This window comes from Vanellus vanellus (assembly GCF_965231255.1).
Source record: "Vanellus vanellus genome assembly, chromosome: 15".
Taxonomy (NCBI): Eukaryota; Metazoa; Chordata; class Aves; order Charadriiformes; family Charadriidae; genus Vanellus; species Vanellus vanellus.
The window spans coordinates 14,240,938-14,259,949 of record NC_138920.1 but is presented as its reverse complement, the minus strand read 5'-3'; the positions used below and the strand labels follow the sequence as shown (position 1 = coordinate 14,259,949).

The 19,012-nt window shown below is 41.7% G+C and overlaps 2 protein-coding genes across 2 annotated transcripts in view; both read left to right on the top strand.

Moving 5' to 3' along the window:
- The window catches only part of ZBTB46 (zinc finger and BTB domain containing 46), a 54,857-nt gene that overhangs the window by 32,270 nt on the left and 3,575 nt on the right, over positions 1 to 19,012 (top strand). Inside the window, exons 6-7 of the mRNA XM_082491041.1 lie at positions 1,742 to 2,023; positions 16,018 to 16,193. Of these exons, the coding sequence (XP_082347167.1) occupies positions 1,742 to 2,023; positions 16,018 to 16,193 (458 nt within the window). The remainder of the gene's footprint in view (positions 1 to 1,741; positions 2,024 to 16,017; positions 16,194 to 19,012) is intronic.
- Positions 8,095 to 10,063, top strand: LOC309678345 (uncharacterized protein; the record flags this gene model as incomplete). The annotated part of the gene is made up of 3 exons (XM_082491353.1): positions 8,095 to 8,127; positions 9,367 to 9,418; positions 9,510 to 10,063. 3 exons carry the CDS (start codon positions 8,095 to 8,097, stop codon positions 10,061 to 10,063), a joined length of 639 nt encoding a protein of 212 aa, XP_082347479.1.

The window sequence follows — 19,012 nt, the reverse complement described above, 5'->3', positions numbered from 1 at the left end:
GAACCTGATGTGCCCTGGACTGGGACTGGGGAATTCACTGCCTGATCCTGCCTCCGCGGGCTGGACACCTTGAGCGAGTCACCGCGTCTTTCTCTGGCTGTTACCACCTGAAAAATGAAGATAAAAATAATGATATTCCTTGAGCAGTTTTCTAGGTTACAGGAGGTAGGCACTGTACCGGTGTCCTCATTAGCATTCTGCAATAAGGCTGTGCAGATTGATATCTTGCCCTGGTTTGACGTTGTTGCACGCTACAACCGTGTGCGAGTGTGCCACACTCCTCCTCTGCCCTCCTCGTGGGCTCTGCTGCTGTGAAACCCGCTGTACGGGAGTAAGTTTATTGCTGCGGTGTAAGTGGACAAGACCCGAATTCCTTGCCCTGAGAAGTGCAAGAAGAATTTGTGAAAACAGCTGAGTGTTAATTTTGTACGTGGCACACCGCTAGTTTGAACTGTAATAGTTGCCTCTTGCATTAAGTAGATTTTAAATGTATTTTGAACTAGAAGGCAATAAAATATTCAGGATCTGCAAAACAGCTTCTTTTTCCATCTGATCGCCCATTACCAATGCCTTCTCTCTAGGTTTCTTCCCTCTACATGTTTTTAGTGCAAATACTGCAAAAGCATTAGCCTTGTTTGCCCAGTACTCCACTGGGTTTGGGCCACGTCAGCTGGGTTCTGCTGCTGCAGATTCTGGAGTAGGTAGTTGCAATTTGTTTTATGCGCTTTATAAACGGGGTAAACAGCCTTTTTTGTAGGTAAGTTTTTTGCTTCGTGTGAAGAGTAGAGATAAATGTAAGAGTCACTTCCCTTTACAGCAAAAAAAACCACAAATTATTTAAGGCTGTAAGAGAGTCAAAGCTCACAGCATGAGACACTCGTAAGAAATGTATATTTTGACATTAACCTTAATTATAATTACGTAGGAGGAATTTAGCTTTATTATACTATTTTGGGGGTTTTTTTTAGGTTTTCTAATTGATGTTTTTGTTAATAGTCTCTTATGTTTTCCTACAGTTTCTTAGCAGCTACCTGTTGTAAGGTGCCCGATTCTGTGTTTTTTGGGGTTGGTTATTTTTTTCCAGCTGTATCACTTCTGTATAAAACCTGCCCTGTGATATATGCTGGGAACCACGGATTACTGTGTATGTTTCAAATAAGTGACCCCAATGAATTTATACTAATTAGCAGTCCACTATTATAGGCTGTTTATTACTGGATTTTTCAAAACCTTCATCATGGGGAAGAAATGAAAGAATGAAAATCCAGACTACGGGAGTAAAATTATGGAAAAAACAGAACTTAAATGTTTGTAAGTAATTTCAGTACTAACAGAATGCTCTGAAATCTTAGTTTAAAATAAACAAATGAATAAAGTCTTATCCAGTTATTGTTTGTGGAGGAGGTCGAACACATTCCTCTCCCTCCGCTCTGCCCTCTTAGTTTGTGGTATTGAGGTTAAGACCCGTTGGTGGGGCAGAAGCGAAGGGTGCAGATGGGCAGAGGCTGGAAGAACAGAAACCCCCAGCTGTGGGGTGGGTGCGCTTTCTGTCGAGCCTCTGAGGGGCCAAGCTCTTCAGACTTCTGGAAAAGGGGATGGAGACAGTTGGGTGACAGTAAGGCCAAAATAGGTGGTGATAAGTTCTCATTTCTTGGGACCCACGGTTAGACAGGCACGCGTGGTTGGCGTGCCACATCTCGGGAATTTGTTTGCATCTCTGACGGCATCTTTGGTCACGCAGGTGCTGATGTGACGGTAACAGAGCCCAGCAGCTCTGACAGCAGAGTGGAGCGATCGGACCCCTACGCGACCGTCGAGGAAGCCCTCATCGGTGGGGAAGCCAGCTACATCTCCCAGCCCCTGACGCCAGAGAAGGAGGATGCGCTCCAGGCTGCCACCGTCGCCAACCTGCGCGCGGCTCTCATGAGTAAGAACAGTTTGCTGTCTCTGAAAGCCGACATGCTGGGAGAGGATAGTTCTCTGCTGTTTGAGTACTTGCCCAAAGGCACGCATTCTCTTTCTCGTAAGTTTGTGTTTTTATATTTCTTGTTTACTGATACTTTAAGTGAAATCTTTAGTAAGAAGAAAACACAGGTCACTGTCTCGTTTATTACTACCCCTATGTTTATATCCAGTTTTAAGTGCTGCTTAATCCCACTTCCCATAAAATGTGGAAACGTGTGTCTGGTATTGATCCAACTTTAATGTTAACTGCTGAAGCCACGGAAGTAATTATTTAGCGTATGTGTATGGAGCGCTTGTCTTCATATTTCTCTTTTACTTGTTTGCAAAATGGTACTTACAGACAAAATACGAAGTATTCGAGTCCTTATGGTAAAAGAAGTAGCTGCAAAGATTTTGAATCTATAATTGCCTAATGTTGAAAAGAGGCTTGGCTGTTGCTCCTGTGTCTGTAGAAACAGTTGTGATTTTTGGAGACCACGTGATCTTTACTTCTTACTGGTTACTTTTGAACGTCTCTCTAAGTAATGAGCAGCTATTGATTGTTTTGTTATATTCTCTCATGGAAGTGAATGTTTTTCTACTGGTGGTCTGTTGGAGACAGCTGATGTGTACCATTACGTGTGGACAGCTTATTTTTCAGCATGCTTTTGTATTTTCTTCATTGCAATCTTAAAACAGTTTGATTCTCCAGTGCACAAAGAAAGAAAAGTTATTAATGCTGTATTTTAATAATACTCTCAGAAGATGGGATATCATTTGTGACATAAAATAGAGCAAGCAGTGGCTTTGAGTGCTATGTGTTAGTTTCCAGCAGAAGAGGTTTATTTTAATCTATACTGAGAATATTGACCATTTAAATAGAGTGAAAAGTTCACTTAAGAGATTAATTTTTAGTTTCCTTGATGGCAAAAAAAGATAGGTAACTTTTAATGGTCACTTGGGTTGTACGATAAAGGGAAAAAACTGCACAACATGGTGTTGGTCTTAGTATCCCTTTTTGCTTCTTATGTCTGAACAGTGGTATTATTATTTTTTTTAATCTTCCTTAATTTAGAGGGGAAAAAAAATACTATACCGTATTCTGCAGCTTTAATGTTTGGGGGAGAATTGCTAGTGCAATGTTCTTGTCACTTGTTAGTTCGCTTACTGAATGGTCTCCAATTAAATCAGATGTAGATGGTTCACACTAGGCTTCTGGGTTGAAAAACCCTTCCTTGCAAAGATCCCGAGCGGCAGCTCCGTGGCGGGGCTGGCGTGCAGTGCGAAGAGTGCCCTCAGCTGGCACCGGGGCGGGTGGGAGCGTAGATGGATGCACCGCCTTGAGGGTGATTTACACATCGTGTGTCCGGATCTGTGGCTCGTGACCGGTGAAATCAGCAGTTTCATCTTCCGTCATGATAAACTGGAATAATGACGTGGCTGCCCTCTATGCATCATCCTTCTCTTGGTTGGAGGATTTTAGATTTTACTTAAAAGCTGAAGGACCACTTGGCGTAAAGACAAATGAGTGTAAGGCAGTCATAAGTTTGGGCTAGAAATTAAGAGAGCGCCTAACGAGCTGAGAAGCAGAGTTCAGGAACAGACGTGGTGTAGGCAGGAGACCAACTGGGTTTGAAATAAAGCTTGATAGATTAGAAAGGGGGTAAATGATAACTCATTGAGGGATGTGATGACTGAGGAGGTCCTCCCAGCCTATATTTGAGGTCCCTGTTTTTCAGTCCTCTCGCTATTACTTGAATTTCCTTCAACTAAGGTTCAATTATCTCATCTTGGTGGAAGCAAAGTGAATTGCGTAAGAAAAAGACGACTGCTGGCTTGGTCTGTAGCTCTGGCACCAGTAGGTGGATGTGGCTGTGGCCCGGTAAGAGGATTTTTACAGGAGCAGGGAGTTAAGGGACATATTTTTCTTTCATCTTATGCACATTCACAGGTATTGACTTATTTTAATCACTTGAAAAAGATGTTCTGATATGACTCGCTTACTTTTAAGTGGTCATTACTGAATACAACAGGACATCGAGTTTAATGAGAATTTTCAGTGTATAAAACAACAGTAAAGCAAGTAGTAAGAAGATTCTGGAGATCTAAAAGCACAGTCTGGGTTGGTGCTAGCTTTGTAGGTGTTTTTCACATTTTTCTTCAAACACAATTTGAGGATGTTGACTCATTTTAAGTCCTGGGTTATATTAAAAAAAAAAAAAAAACCCACACAGAAAAGGCTGGGCAAGTAGGCAGGAGCACAGCGAATGAGATTTTTTTTTTTTTTTAAAAGCCAAACCAGCACAGTTTTCATCTAATTTGAAAAGAAAATGCACTAATTTAAAGAATTTTAACTGATCAATCTCTCATGAGTTTAAAAAATGTGAAGTATGTTTTTAATCTTGACTGTTGTCACTAGATTGTCTTCATACTCTCTTGTGAAACGCTACAGTAAGTAACTGACTCAAGGAGCAATGTTCATGTTTATTTTTCTTTTCTGGAGGAAAAGACTTAGTGGAGGTGGACGAATCTGAAGAGTATATTATACACATTTAAAATTTTGATGAGCCGTTTCTAAAGGGGATGTTACTCTCCAAGTCACTGCATACATTACAAGTTTTTGTTTTTTCTTCCGCATAGTTCATACTGTTGTAAAAGTTAATAGAGGATACTCCAAGGTTTTTGTTTTACCCCGTATTCTTTTTAACTAATTCATTTGATATTGTAATGATCGTATGAGATGTGAGATGACTTAACATTCTGCTGATGGAAAGTTGAAGCCCGGGATGTGTGGGGGGTGTTGTACCACTGTGATGATGTCAAACATAAGTACGGTGTTTCTAAAGTTAACCAGTTCAAACTAATTTGAAATCAGAAGGGAAAATTTAAATGTCTTGTCATTTGGGTAACAGTTGCCAGAAAACCTGCAGCTGAAGGGCTCTGAGAATTTAAGACATTCGTGGTGTATGATCAAGACTGACATTGTTCATGTGCTTGTCAGAAACCTAAAGAACATGCAGGTTTTGCAGAAAAACGAACATGTCAGTTATTCGTGGGTAACACTTGGGTTGTCTTGGGTGCCATTAGTTACTGAGTGTGCGTAGTGTGTTTTGGGGGATTCTTTCAGGTAAAACATTATAGGAGGTTCAGTTTTCCTCATCTTTACATGTTTTCATGGTTTGGCTGTAAAAGCGAGTCATTCTTTGCCAATTTCCAGCTTCAGCAGTGCTGTTCTACTGAGCTCTTTGGTTTAATAATGTGTGTCTTATTTCATTTACGATACTGAACTTTGGTAGCATTGTTCTGTACGGTTACACCACATCTACAAAAGTCTCAAAGGCTTTAGTTGAATGTTTCTAGCTGGTTTTGCCAAGTATAATCAAGAGAATGAGAATTTTAATATTCATTAGAAAATGAGTTGGTTAGTTTACATCCTTGTTTTCTCATTTAAAAAAAAAAGGTCAAAAAACTTTCAGATTTGGGGGTGAGTGACTACCTAAAAGGGCGACTCTTCCAGATTTTCAGAATAGTACATTGCATACTTTTTTATATGTCTAAGTTTGGCTTTTCCTGTTTACCCTGTTGCAACTGAAACTGTTTATAGAAGCAATTCCTATGAAGCTTGCTGTCCAAGTGATTACATGGTACACAGAGCCCTTTTCTTTTGGGCAAACCAGCTAATACGTTATTTTTAGTTAGTGGTTCATTGGAGCCAATAATTTATACGCGCACTGGATGTTAAAGGAATACATTTTACACAGCGGTCGACTTTCCCAAGAGGGAGTTAAAGGTATTCAGTTTGGTGCGGAATTTTTGTACAAACCAAGATTTAGGGGAGAATGAATGCAATTTTAAATGAGATATAATAAAGTTTGCCTTTCTGTTTTCCACAGTAGTTTGATGTCCAGCTATCGGAGAATACTATAGTTATATAAATACTGCTAAACCAGTGCGTCATCTTCCATATGCAAAGCTGACTGAAGGAAAGCACTTTTGATTTCTGTTTTAGCAGTTATAATACTTTATGTGAAAATTCACTTTCGATATCAATTTAGGAGGGAAAAAGGTTTCAATACCAGTCAGAATGGGACAAAATGTAAATTCAGGTGCTGTTTGCGTTTTCATGTACAAAGTATGGGTCATTTATGTGGATTTCTCTTCTTGTGTTACTTGCAGTTGTTGAAACCAAATAAATACTAATTATTGTTTTAAAAACCATCTCTCTACTTTGTTGTGTTGTACATCTTTCTGGCTCCTGTTGGATGATTGAGTTAATTGTTTCTCCTTGCTCTCTTTCATTGCTCGTTCATTACCCTTAACTTTTGCTTTAAGAAGGGCATAGTTTCTTAGGAACCTGTATAACTCTGTAGAAGTGCTAATAAAGAATTAATTAAGAATTAATTAATTAAGCCAGACTCCACTGGCTTATCTTTACTCCACTGGCTTATCTTTACTCCACTGGCTTATCTTTACTCTATGCTAAAATACCATTTGTTTAAGAAATTGCAACACGGACATGCCTCCTAAGCTGTCCCTGGTCGCAGTGTGTAGCTTCGATGTAAACGGGGCGGTTTGAAACAATTTGGTATGCTCAGGACAGAAAGGAACGTATGGATGGCTGGGCAGGAATTCCCTTTTTCCCCCCCCCCCATTTTTTTCCCATCTTGAATTTATGGGGTTTTAGCATTTTGTTGTCCTGCCTTTAAATGATAACAGCAATAGGTGAGCACCAGCAGAATGAAAACTTGAAGTATTGTTATCATGCTTGAATAGAGTCGACTAAGTTGTGAAAGGTTTCCATGCGTGATCAAAGCGGAGGAAGGTAAATCAAACACCCAGCTGTAGCACAAGAGCAGAATTTCCTTTGATAGCTGATAAAAAGTTGGTTTGGGGATTGTTCGCGTTTAGAAACCTTTGTGCGGTTTCACTCGACTGTTTTGTTGTGAGCCAGATCACAGCGTATTGTATTTGGACATAGTATAAACTTTGACTTGTTATTTGTAGCTGCATTGAAGAGTGTGTTTTTTATATGCGTAAAGGTTTCCATCAGATTCTTTTGTGTAAGAAATAAAAAAAGCCTTCAGGGCATAGAGTGCTTTAAGTATGAATTTGTTTACTTTTATGCCGCATTCGCTTCTGATTTTGCCTGCTTGCTTGTCAAAAATAATGACCTGCTCAATATGTCATTCCAATATTCAGTCAAGGTGTTTGTTAATGTTCGTTTAACAATTTGTAATGTACACTGATCTTGATTACACAGTCTTTTTTTGTATGTAGATTTGTCATTGATTATCGGTGCTGTTTCTGGAATATTGTTTACCACTTGGTTGTTGCTACAGCGTAGACAAGAGGGTACGATTCTGCTTCGGCCAGAAAAATTGTTTTCTTTTTTAACTGTGGTGGATTTTTATCATGTAACAACTGTCAGGTACAATCAAATAGTTTTGCACAAATATTCGAACTTCCGTGCTTGCTAGCTATAGAATGAAAGGAATACTTTTTTCCCATCTTTTGTAAAGCACTTTGAGATCAAGGACTGACAGTACTATATTAAATAAAACACCGCGGTTAAATCTGGAGCTTTGACAGAAATTTTCAAGAAAGCTCGTAGTACAAGAAAGTTTGTGTGTATGTCACTTAAAGATTGAAATGCTTCTCCAAGAGGTGTCTTTCAGAAACGCAATTGCTCTGGATATTTGTGCTGCGCTGTGCTGCTTTCTCCCGACTCTTTAGTGACTGCGCCGCACGATAGAGCTCCACTGCGTACCTCACGTGCGGACGAGGCATTTTGGGTGGGGAGGCCGGTTTTAAAAAAAAAAAAACAAACCCAAACAAACAACAAACGAACAAACAAACAAACAAAAAACCCAAACCCAAAAAAAGCCTGGCATCGCTGTCCTGCTGCATTCCCTCCCACTGACGGAAGATAAGCTGCCTTTGCAAGGCCGTTTTTAAAACCACCAGCTGGTGCTCGTTCACGTGGGTGAGATTCGTTTCCTGTGTTCCCCAGGGCCTGGCACCAACTTGCGTCGTTCAAGGGGCGAATGTGATGGCAAAGTGGAAGCACCATCTCCCCCGCTGCCTTCAGCACACCTTGCCACTCAGAGCCCCCCCGCGAGCTGCTCTGCTGGTGAAATGTCACCAGAAACCATGATAAAAGGAGAGGTGCCTTCCTCAACCCAGGTAAGGTCGTGGGGGTAAAACGCAGAGACATTTAAATGCAAAGGTATCTGTTTAATCACATTCTCTCCAGTTGGGACTACTTTGAAAGACCGTAATACCTTCTACTTTGATGCGTTAGCTTTTTTTTTTTTTTGCCCCCCCCCCCCCTTTTTTTTTTTTTAAATATAGGTTATTTTAAAACTAGAAATCTGTTGAGGTCAGGGCTGATGCTGTCCTAATTTTATCCTTTCTGCCTTACCTTAACAGAACTTGGTTCAAAAAAATTAATTTTTTTAAAGTATGTGCGTCCTTTTTATTGTAAATACCTTTGTTTGCAAAATGTTGCATGCAAGAATATTAATAATGGCATAAAGATACTGAGTGCCCAGCTATCCAGTACCCACTTGTGGTGGTTTACAGTTGGATTTCTTCTATCTAAATGCAGGTAGAAGCAGGCTGGCTTTCTGTATTACAGGAGTCAGGAGTTTGATTTAAAACCCCTAGCTTTCGGTGGCATTTCTTAATATTTTTGAATGAGGCTTTAGTCCCATTAAACAAATAGGTGGAAACACAGATGATTTTTTTTTTTTTTTCCTTTTTCTTTTTTCCTTTGCAGTCACCTTAGAGCGAAGCGAGCTGGTCGGAATGGCTGGTAGCCGCGTGCCCGGTCTCCAGCAGACCTGCCCAGGCTGCATCACGCCTCTGCCTCATAGAGGGTTGCCATCTGCCGCACGCTGGCATATTGCAAATGCTTTAGGAAAAAAAAATAATTAAAAAAACCCCAGCTTTTATTTATAATTTGGGTCAGCAATGCCAGAGAGCATTGCATAAAGGGAACTACGCAGAAGGTGTTTGTTGTCTATGGGCTTTTCTATGTGGAAAGAAAAAGGAGCTATGTAGGGCTAAGGGAAAATGTTCCAGTTCTGTTGTCTCTGCTAGATGTTTTCTACCCGGTGTCTCTTTCTCACTGGCCTGAGTGGGAGCCACAGGCGCTTAGCGAGACCGAAAACTGAGTATTTACCCAGGACCTAGGTAGGCATGTTGATTACTGTCTTCAAAACACCCAATCTTGCGAAATACGGCCCAGTTACCTTAGCTGTGTTGACAGTGAAAGCTTTATAAAGGCACGTAGGGTTGCCAAGTCAAATGACGAGCCTTTCTTAAAGAACGAGTGAAGGCAACGATAAGGTGGGAGTCTGAGCTACAAAGATGTGTTCTTGTGAACGCTTGCCCTAACTTTAGTACGCTTTTCATTTGCAGGCCACTTACGATGGAGTTTTAGCACTTTGGCAGTTTGATAACTTTGATTCAGGTAAGGAAAGAGAAAAATATTCCTTTAAACTAGCATTATTGTATGCCAGAAGGTGCTGATTTGTACATGTGTATGTGTATTTCTATTTTAGATACGAATTTCTCGAGATCTGAAGACACGGACGCAGCCACCGATGGCCCGTTCCTGGATTCGGCCCTGGCCACGAGGCTGACCTGTGGGTTCTGCAGGAGGGTTTTCCAGCGTGCTGAAGAGCTGAAGGAGCACATCCACGAGCATGCGTTCTCCATGCTTCTCCCGTTCGACTTGCTTGGCTGTTCCCAGCCTGGCCTTGCCGACAGCGTGTCTCCTGGCCAGCTCGCCCGCTTCCAGTGCTCCCAGTGCCCCGCCAGCTTCACTCTGAAATCCAACATGGACCGGCACGAGAAGACCATCCACTTCAACTGTAAGAAGATGCAGTGTCCTAACTGTGCCAAGCTGTTTCGAGACAAGACAGACTTAAACCGGCACCTTATGTCTGTGCACTCGAACGAGCGTACTTTTGTGTGTCTCTTCTGCAGGAAGGGCTTCGGTACACAGAAGAACCTCGCGAACCACGTGAAAGCGTGTTACCTGGGCTCTGCCCAGCTGGGCGGGTTTGAGCTTTTGGACAGTGTAGGACAAAACGAGGATCCCCACGATGCGTAGCTACTGTTGTCTATGCCAGACACTTCTTTTTAAGCTATAGGAAAAGCAAATTGTTCCCTTGTTCTCATGCTGCAAATAAACGTACCAGAGGTGCAATGTAATTGAGTAACTCCCCAAAGCTGATCAGGCTGATACTGTGCTGGTTCGAGAAACTCTGTCACTGCAGCCACGGTGCGATTTTTGTGCAAAGAATACTTTTGTCGGTCCATATAATGGGCTCTTTGGCTATCTTATTGGTGTCATCATACTGTGTGCTTATACTACTGCCTTAAACGTTTTCATTAAGTAGATCTCAAAGTGCTTTATAAAAGAAGCGGTGATGTTTTCCTTGTATTCCCTGGGAAAATAACATACCTCAGCTTGTTGAGCGTGCTAGCAATAGAATTAATAATAGAATTCAGTCTTCTGAGTTCTGGTCTAGTGCTCTGGCCATTAGACAATTCGGGCATTTCAGGGTTTTTCAGTTTGAGATTAGGAGCTGTGAAAGCACTGTTGCTCAACCCTGTAAGCTGTTTATAAAGTCTGGTTTTCTATGTTTTTTAAAAGAGAAAAACACGCAACAGGGTATATTATTTGGGCTTGAAAGTTGTTGCAAGGCTTGTATATTTTATTGGTACTATGTTTGAGTACGTTTAGGACTTTTTTTTAAAAAAAAATATAGTGGAGTGTGGCTGTGGTTTTCAGGAATTCTGTAAATTTTCCTGACTCGTTTGTTTTATATCATGTAATTAAGTTAGCCAGACTGAATGAATGTTGTTGAAACTGAGGAGAGGAGGCTTTACATAGAAGATCTAATTGTAACTTAGGGTGCGCATACAAAATCAGTAATGGTTGTTACCAGAGGATAGAAGTCTTACTGTAATTCCTGTTTTATTATATGAAATTCATTTATTTTTTTAAAAGATTAAATATTTCTGTCTCTTGCTATATATTTACATGCCCAACCAGATTATAGTAACTGTGAAATTAAAGTAGTGTAATTAAGTGTAGTGCTTTCCAGCTGCTCTGCGTACAACACAGCTTGTCAGCAGCTTGAGCTGTAGCGTTGCTTTCCTTAATGTGTGAGGGACAGCTGAGGAGACGAAAGCAGCTTCCACAAATGATCTTTAGTGTTCTTCAGAAAAGTTCTTTCTCATAATGTTGTTGCATCTCAGGGAGACAAAAATGAGAAATGTTTGGTCGTGCACAAAGCGGACTCAAGCAGCCTGGAGGTCTCCGGTGGAGAGTTTCTTGCAAAGCTGTTTCCTGTGGAAAGCTAGACGAGAGAGATCACAGAATCCTGGCATCGTCTAGGTTGGAAGGGACCTCTATAATCAGTGTAGCACGCCACAGTTCAATTTTTTTTTATTTTTAATTTATTTTTTTTTTAAGTCACATTCTTTTTTTTTCGCTGTTGTTCCCATTGACATCTTTGGCATGGGGGATCACGGCTGGCTGTGTATAGTTTATAGGCTGTTGGCTTCCCTTGTTACAGATGTCAGTTTAATTGTCTCATAATTTATTTTGCTCTTAAATAACCAGCAAGTGAGGAAGGAGAAAGCTGAGCCAGAAGAGAAGGTTGTGACCAAAATGATTCTTATCAGGAAATTTGGGAGCAGCATGGTAGGATTTGTCTGAGTCAGAAAAGTAAGATGCCAGCAAAAGTTAATTTCAGGAAATTTTAAAAGGCTTCATTCACATGATAGTAGTTAATGACGCTTTGTGTTTGTTCATTTTTCTCGTGTTTGAGGATTTGATTCAACGTGGAACTATTTTTCTATAGTCGGGTCAACTCTTTCTCTCTAATAGAGGTTTGAGTAGTATTTTACTTGGCCTGCGCATCAGAGTGCTTCCTGGCTTCAGCACTGAGCGTTTCCAGTGTTTCCCTTCAGGATCAGGAGTAGGTTTTTTTAAATGTTAGAACCATAGGGTATAACATACCAGAGGCTTACAGAGTTTGTGTAGAAAACTTTTTAAAAGCAGGGTGTTTGTGTTAGAAAATGGCACGGGAAGATGATGGGAAGCGTAAGTTGACAGTTAAATTGCACCTTGCTCTTCATAATCTTAAATACAATGAGGGTTAAGTGGACAAGAATTCTCCTAAAGTTTGTGAATTCTTCATGATAACCAAATGGGTGTAGTATTTCAGTGATTATTAACTGCATATCTGTTTACAGAGTTAATACGAAGTAGCTCTATCGGGCAGTATATCACTAGTGCTTTCCCTTCTCTCCAGTCAGGGATGTAGGAGCCTATTTTATTTGACAGCCTCGGTGAAATAAGTAAAGGTACTTGAGATGACAATACCAAAGGCTTTTTTCGAAGCATTATTGTGTTGATCTTAAAAACACACATCTTCTGTAAATATTTTAGTGGACTTTAGTACATAGATTTTTACTATGGCACTGTTTGTGTTACGTTGTCCATTTCTTGGTGCTATTCATCCTGTAGTTGTGCCCCGCAGCGAGTTATCTATGGCACTGCTGTTATTGGTCTTGGCGGTCTTGGTAAAGATTATGTCTTAGGCCCTTAATGCTGCTATACGTAAGCTCCATAAAATATTGTCATTTAGACAAAAGGTTATACCAAAACCAAAGTTGGTATGTTGTTCATGAAATATATATGCTTGTGGGTGCATATGTTTAGCAGTACTGTGAAAATGTTAACTCTGCAATACAGTTATTTTTCTAACATTGCTGTTGTTTTTCAGGTGTTACTTTTGTAGACACAAGAACTAAATACATGGCTACTTGGTGAAAAAGTAGTTTTCAATAAAACTATAGCTGCAAAAAAGTGCTCTCTGACTATTTTTAAATATAAGCATACTAGAAGCTGAAAATGTTGTTCTTGAGCGATTTAAGCTGAACGCAGGCAAAAGTAAGCAAGAGGGATCTTGAAATCAGAAAGCGGTACGAATATGGTGTTGGAAATACATTTGTGCCTCGGAAACAGATGGCTATTTGCGTGTGACAGTAGCGTGCCAACGGTGCCGGCTGAGTGCCGAACCCTTGCAGTTGCCTTTTCCGTAGCTCAGCCGTGAAGTGAAGGGACGGGTACGGACAGTAAACGAGGGGAGGCATCTGGTCATTTAGGAAATGATGGGATCAGGTACAGTCTGGTGATGTAGGAAATAAGGGATTTTGTGGTATTCTCCTCTCTAAAGCACTTTTGCTTCGTAATCTTGGGAGCCGGTCGCTGCCAGGATCTCCGTGTCGGTTCTTTCCAGGGTGAGGTGGTTAAACCTGACTTGTGGAGCGGCTTCTCCTGCTAGCTGTGGTCTGCATGCGTAGCGTCTTTGTGGTGTTGAGTAGCACTGGACGTGGCCTTGGCCTGGAGGAAGGACGGTTATGTGTCCCCTCTTGACTTCCCTCGATCAGCTTACAGCTTGCTTACCTTGTCTAGACTCCATAGTAATAGGTTTATAGTGATCCTGGGGAATAGAAGTGTTTGTGTGGCGTATTGCTAATGCTCCAGCGGTTACAAGATCAGACCGGAAACCTATTTATCATAAATAGCTTTGTATCATAAAATTGGGACGTGCTGTAGAAGAAAGTGGGCTCCTTGCCTCTGATTGTATAGACAAGAGGGGGGGTGTAAAATCCAAAGGAGAAGGTAAAGCGAAAAATACTTTTCCTGTAATATAAAAGAGAAAGAGTTTTATGTTCTAGTAGCTTAAAAAAAAAAATATCTTGTAAATTAGAAGACAGGTATGGGGTAGGAGAAGGGCTGGATCGTTAAGTTATCACCAAGAGCTTGCACGAGGCTCTGGGCATCAGGCCATGGTGAAGCGACTCCTCTGGGAGGTTCCCAAAGCAGTGCGAGTGCACGGTCACTTGAAACCAGCCCGTCAAAACTCTGCCTCATCGCGGTGAGTAATCTTTACTGGCGGGTGAATAAAACATTCTGCAGCATTCACTTTCCCTGTCATCCGTATTGCGGCCACAGCCCAGGTGAGCAGCCTCTTTTTGTGGGGTTTCCCCCGCCCCTTGGGCTAGCAGAGTCTCATGACATCTTTACAAATGCGCTGGAAAAACCCCACCAAACCGCCAAAAAAAAATCACCTGTGGGGTGGACCACCACAGCTGCTGAGCAGCCCAAAGGAGTGAGTTAGGAGTACGAGAAAAGAATATAAGAATATTAGATCCAATTGAAACTGCTAATCAAAGGAAGTATTTTCTCCACAAAGTTGTCTATGTGGAGCGTATGTTTAATTCCAAGTAGTCGAAACAAATGCTAAGACAGAATTCAAATCACGGCAGCTTTTAAGATCTTGAACCATGCTTTTAAAGAAACTTCTTAGAATACTTTTTCCAAGATGAGCTTGTGTTGAAAGGTTTGTTCTGATTGTGAAGGGTGGTGTTATTTAAAGGTGTCTCTTAATAGCGTTGTGTCATTTGCGCTTTTACATGAGTGCCAGAGGTAGTTATTTTTCACACTGTTTTGTCTGTATCGCAAATACAAGACAAAGTAAATTTTAAAAACAGAAGGGGGGGGAAAAAAACTCCAAATTGGGCATTAAGTGACACCGAGTACACGGGTCTACTGACTTTCTTAAAAAAGGCCATTTTTAAGTAGCCGTTCCTCAGTGTCCAGTGTAACTCCCAGGGCACTGTCTGCGGCGTACTGAGGGCACGCAGCACGCGTTCAGCCAGTAGGGCAGTTGTAGGAGATGACGTTTCAATAAGCATCTAAAAATACTGTGAAGCGCTCAGTATGATAGAGGCCGTATAACAGTAGGTCTGATATTTCCCTTATTCCCGTAGCTCTCCTACATAAACTCTTTCCGTTTACCGAGAACCATTTACATACATGATAGTGTACTTAAGTGATTCACTAAACTTGCTTTCTTTTTTTTTTCCCCTCGTCGTTATGTAAACAATATATTGCTTTGAGAAATAACAATAATTAGGAGAAAAGTGGGTGAAAATTAACATACTAATGGAAAGCAATAGAATTATTAGAAGGTGGAGATTTAAAATCAGATCCATGTGGAGGGTGACTTCCACACTTAGAGCGCGTGGATGTCCTCGGGGAGCAGCAAATACTATGTTTTCACCTGCCGTGTTTTGCATATTGCACTTTCACTTTGTTTGGAGGAGGAAATACGGGGGCAGCTGCCATGTGCATTCTTCTGGCAAATTAGACCCTTGGGCTGTCACTGCTGTACGCGTCCCCTGGGTCCGCTTTCAGCGCGCTTCTGAGGAGATGACAAGAAGAAAAGAATCAACAGTGTCAGAACGGCTTCAAAGGATTCTTCCCTTTTCTAGTTCAGCAAAATACGATCGGAGGGGACAGGAAAAAAAAAAAAAAGTCCGTGAGGGGCTATATACAGTTGTCTCGCAAGGGTCATGCCGTAATTCAACATTATGCATCCTCTTGTATTTCCGTATCCACGCTGCGATGGTAGTACTCGGTGGGAGTTGGGTATTGTGGAGTGTTTGTTGTGACTGTCCGGTTTCTCCTGCGTAATCCTTCGTCTCTGCACCTTCACTGAAATACTCCCGGAGTGTGAGGATGATCTTGTATCACCTCATAAATAGAACTGAAGCGCAGGGCACTGCCGGGGTGTTATGTCTGTGGTCTTCTGTTCGCGGCTGGCCACTTCTTCCACCAGTAATCGTGTTAGAATTTTAGATCGTGATACAGAAGATAATTCATTATAATGAATCAGAATTGTAGCAGATTGTCAGCCCTCCTTGTTTGCCGTTTAGCAAGCGTTAGGCAATGTGTATTACAGGCTGTTGCTAAATGTTTGTGTATTGGCTTGTTCAAAAGCTGCTCTGATGAAGGTACTCGGGGTTCTCAGCTTTAGTAATGGGAGTGCAGTAATGTAGTATAAGATTAAAAAAATTGTAGATGGTTAAGAGGTGAGAGTGTGATTTCACAGTGAACTAATAGTGAAATAGTGAATGAGAAGACTGACCGTTTTGAGACATACTGAAAGTAATCTGTGCGTTTTGCTTGCTCTCTTGCAGTCAACGAGTTCACAGTCATCAGGAAGAAGTTCAAGTGCCCGTACTGCAGTTTTTCAGCCATGCATCAGTGCATCCTGAAGAGACACATGCGATCCCACACGGGAGAAAGACCTTATCCCTGCGAGATCTGCGGGAAGAAGTTCACCCGCCGGGAGCACATGAAGCGGCACACCCTGGTAAGAGGGCGGGCGCGGGGTGCAAACAGCCGACGGCTTCAGGTTAAAGATAACGGGAACTTCGTCGGGTTTAGGTCTATAGTTTACTCTCCCCACTGGGGCTCCTCTGAAGGCTTCTCCAGTATATCTTTCCCCCTCTTTCAAAGCTGTTTTGCTGCCTGTTCGTCCAGAGCTAACCTCCGCTGCTCTCCCAGCTCCGCCGGAGGGTTCCCCAGTCGCACATCCGTGGTGGCTTGGGCTGGGTTGGGCTCACACCAGGACAGCCTGGGAGCAGTCGGCGCTCGGAGCCATCCTCCCAAACCCAGGCTCGCCCTCCAGAGCATCCTTCTCCTTCCCGCCCAGCCCTGACTGCCCCGAGAGCCTGGGCGTTGGGGACCGGGAGGTAGGGGAGCTAATGAGGTCTCCAGGATGGAAAAGGATATTTATTTATTTAATGGGCTGAATGACTCGGTGCGGAAAGCTTTAAAATAAGTCGCTCAGCAAGAAGAATTTGAGGCAAAGCTGCTCTGGTCTGGCAATGCCTAGTTATCGAAAGTAATGTTACGCCTTATTAAAAACAGCTGCTCAGGACCAGGAGGCTGGCTGGTGCCATTGTCTGGCTTTTCACAGCTTCTTCAGAAACAGAATTTTAAGCCAAATTTTGCTTTTTTTCCAGGGGAGAATTAATTTGTCACCCTGAAGTGCTTTCTTAAAGCTTGGTGTAGAGGTAATATTGTGGAAGAGCAAATAGTTTCTAGGTAATTATTTCAGTAATGCACGCCAGCAACCTCTGTTGCCTGTCTAATTAAGCTTGTAGAGAGAATTTGAATTTATTTTTTTTTTTTAAAAACTGGGGATGGTAGCTGTGAGGTTCTGACACAGCGAGATAGTTTTAAAAAGGGGTAAATCACAAGTGTTGACCATTTCAGTGACTAAGAATTGATTTGTTGGCGTCATTTAAATAACTTTTTCCATATTTATATTATCTGTATGTATATCTCAGATTTATATTATCTATTAAATTTCGAACGTAAAGAATATCTTACTGGAGGAAGTGTGCTTAGAGGAATGACTATTTTCCTAGTTGTAATTCTTCAAAAGCCACAAAGAACTTTAATTCCTTCCTCCCCGTCCTGCACGCGCGTGCGTCCCCTTGCATACCTTCCTGCAAAGGCACTTAATGGCAGTAATGCCGCTTGGTCCGAGTCTAACAAAATTGGCAATTCCTTTTCTTGCTGGACAATATGCTAATGAGAGTCGGCAAATCTTTACGTTCCGTGGGGAAGGCAGGAGAATGCCCTGTACCCTCCAGGAGTGAAATGGAGGTGAGCTGCAAATTAATTTTAGTTCTTGGGGTTTTTTTTGCTGCTGGAATCATTCTGGGTGAGTGACTTGGTTCTGTTGAGTCTCCGGTTCAAGTTCTATCGCACACGCAGGGCGACGAAATCGGCTATTTGTGAACACTCCCAGGAGAGGATATATGTCTGTCTGAATCTCTCACTGACTTCTTTTATATGAGGAATGAAGCTAGTTTAGAAAATACCAGCTAAAATACAAATTTTTAGTGCCAATTCCTGAAAAAAGTGCAACCCTGACGGTACCGATTTGTTTTAATTTCCAAAGAGCCGTAAATGACTCGGAGGTACCTTGCGGTGGGTGCACTAAAGGAAAAAGGACAGGGATTTGGGGGGAGTTTGCTGCTATTGTAAGGAAGGCCCCAGAAAGATTCCGGTTTCATTATTTATCTGAAGTTTCTTTTGAAATAAAGCTACGACATATTTTCTTATATGCAAATGACCTCATTTACAAAAGGGGTGGTGCAGGCCGTCCGAGGGGCTTGTGGCAACATTAACTGCTGAATTCCTGCGCTTTTCCGGTCTTGGCATCGTATTTCCGATGTGCCGGACGTTTCGGGGCTTAATTGTCAGCTCTCAGGTAAATCTGTAAAGATGAATGCTGGTGTGCGTCAAATAAAAATACGCATTGTAAAAACAACGTGTAGGAAAAAGAAGTAGGTTTAACACACCAAACCCCCTCGTTTCGCTCAGTTCCTCAACTGATAACCGAAGACAAAAGGGACTATTTTAGTTTGTTTAATTCGGATTAAAGAGCATATTTTTATAGTCTTTACATAAAATTAAAATGGAATAGAAACGCTTGTTTTCTTTGAATTGGAACGTTAAAGTAAAAATATGATTTTTCTTTCTAAAATCTCCGCATTTCAAGTGATATTCTGTGTGGTGGCAGAGGACAAACTGAGGTTTCTGGCGCCGCCGTTGCAGTGAGCAGAGTCTGTCCAGAAGGAAGCGCTACCCCTGTAATAACCTCCAGGTTTTCAGCTTTTTTTTTTTTTTTTTTTTTTTTAAAAAAAAAAAAGACATGGCCCTTCTGTGTTTCCTTGGGGGGGTTCTGGTTTTCGGGAGGCAGATCTGAGCAGTGAGCTTAGTCCTGCTGCACACGCGCAGATTTCACGGTCTGTTAGTAGTTTTGCAGCAGGGAACACCTTGTGGTGCCAGCTGGTTGCCTCTGTCATCTTATTTCTGAGAACTTTCCTTTTTTGTTTTTAATCCTTTTCAGAAATTTAGGATGTTTTCAGCACAACACTTTCCCCTCTCTCCCTTGTGATACTGGTATTTAGTCAGTTAGAATACTGTCTTTCTAATGGCGTTTTCAGATACTGAGGGCCAAACGCCATTTCTGTGTTCAATAATTGCTAATTTGGCAATGAGGAAATAAGATGAATTTCTGCTCAGCCGCATCCGGTAATATGGTTCACTTCGAATACACTGACTAAACTGTCAGTGTTGGAAAAGAGGGAGAGAAGTGATCAGGTTTTTTTA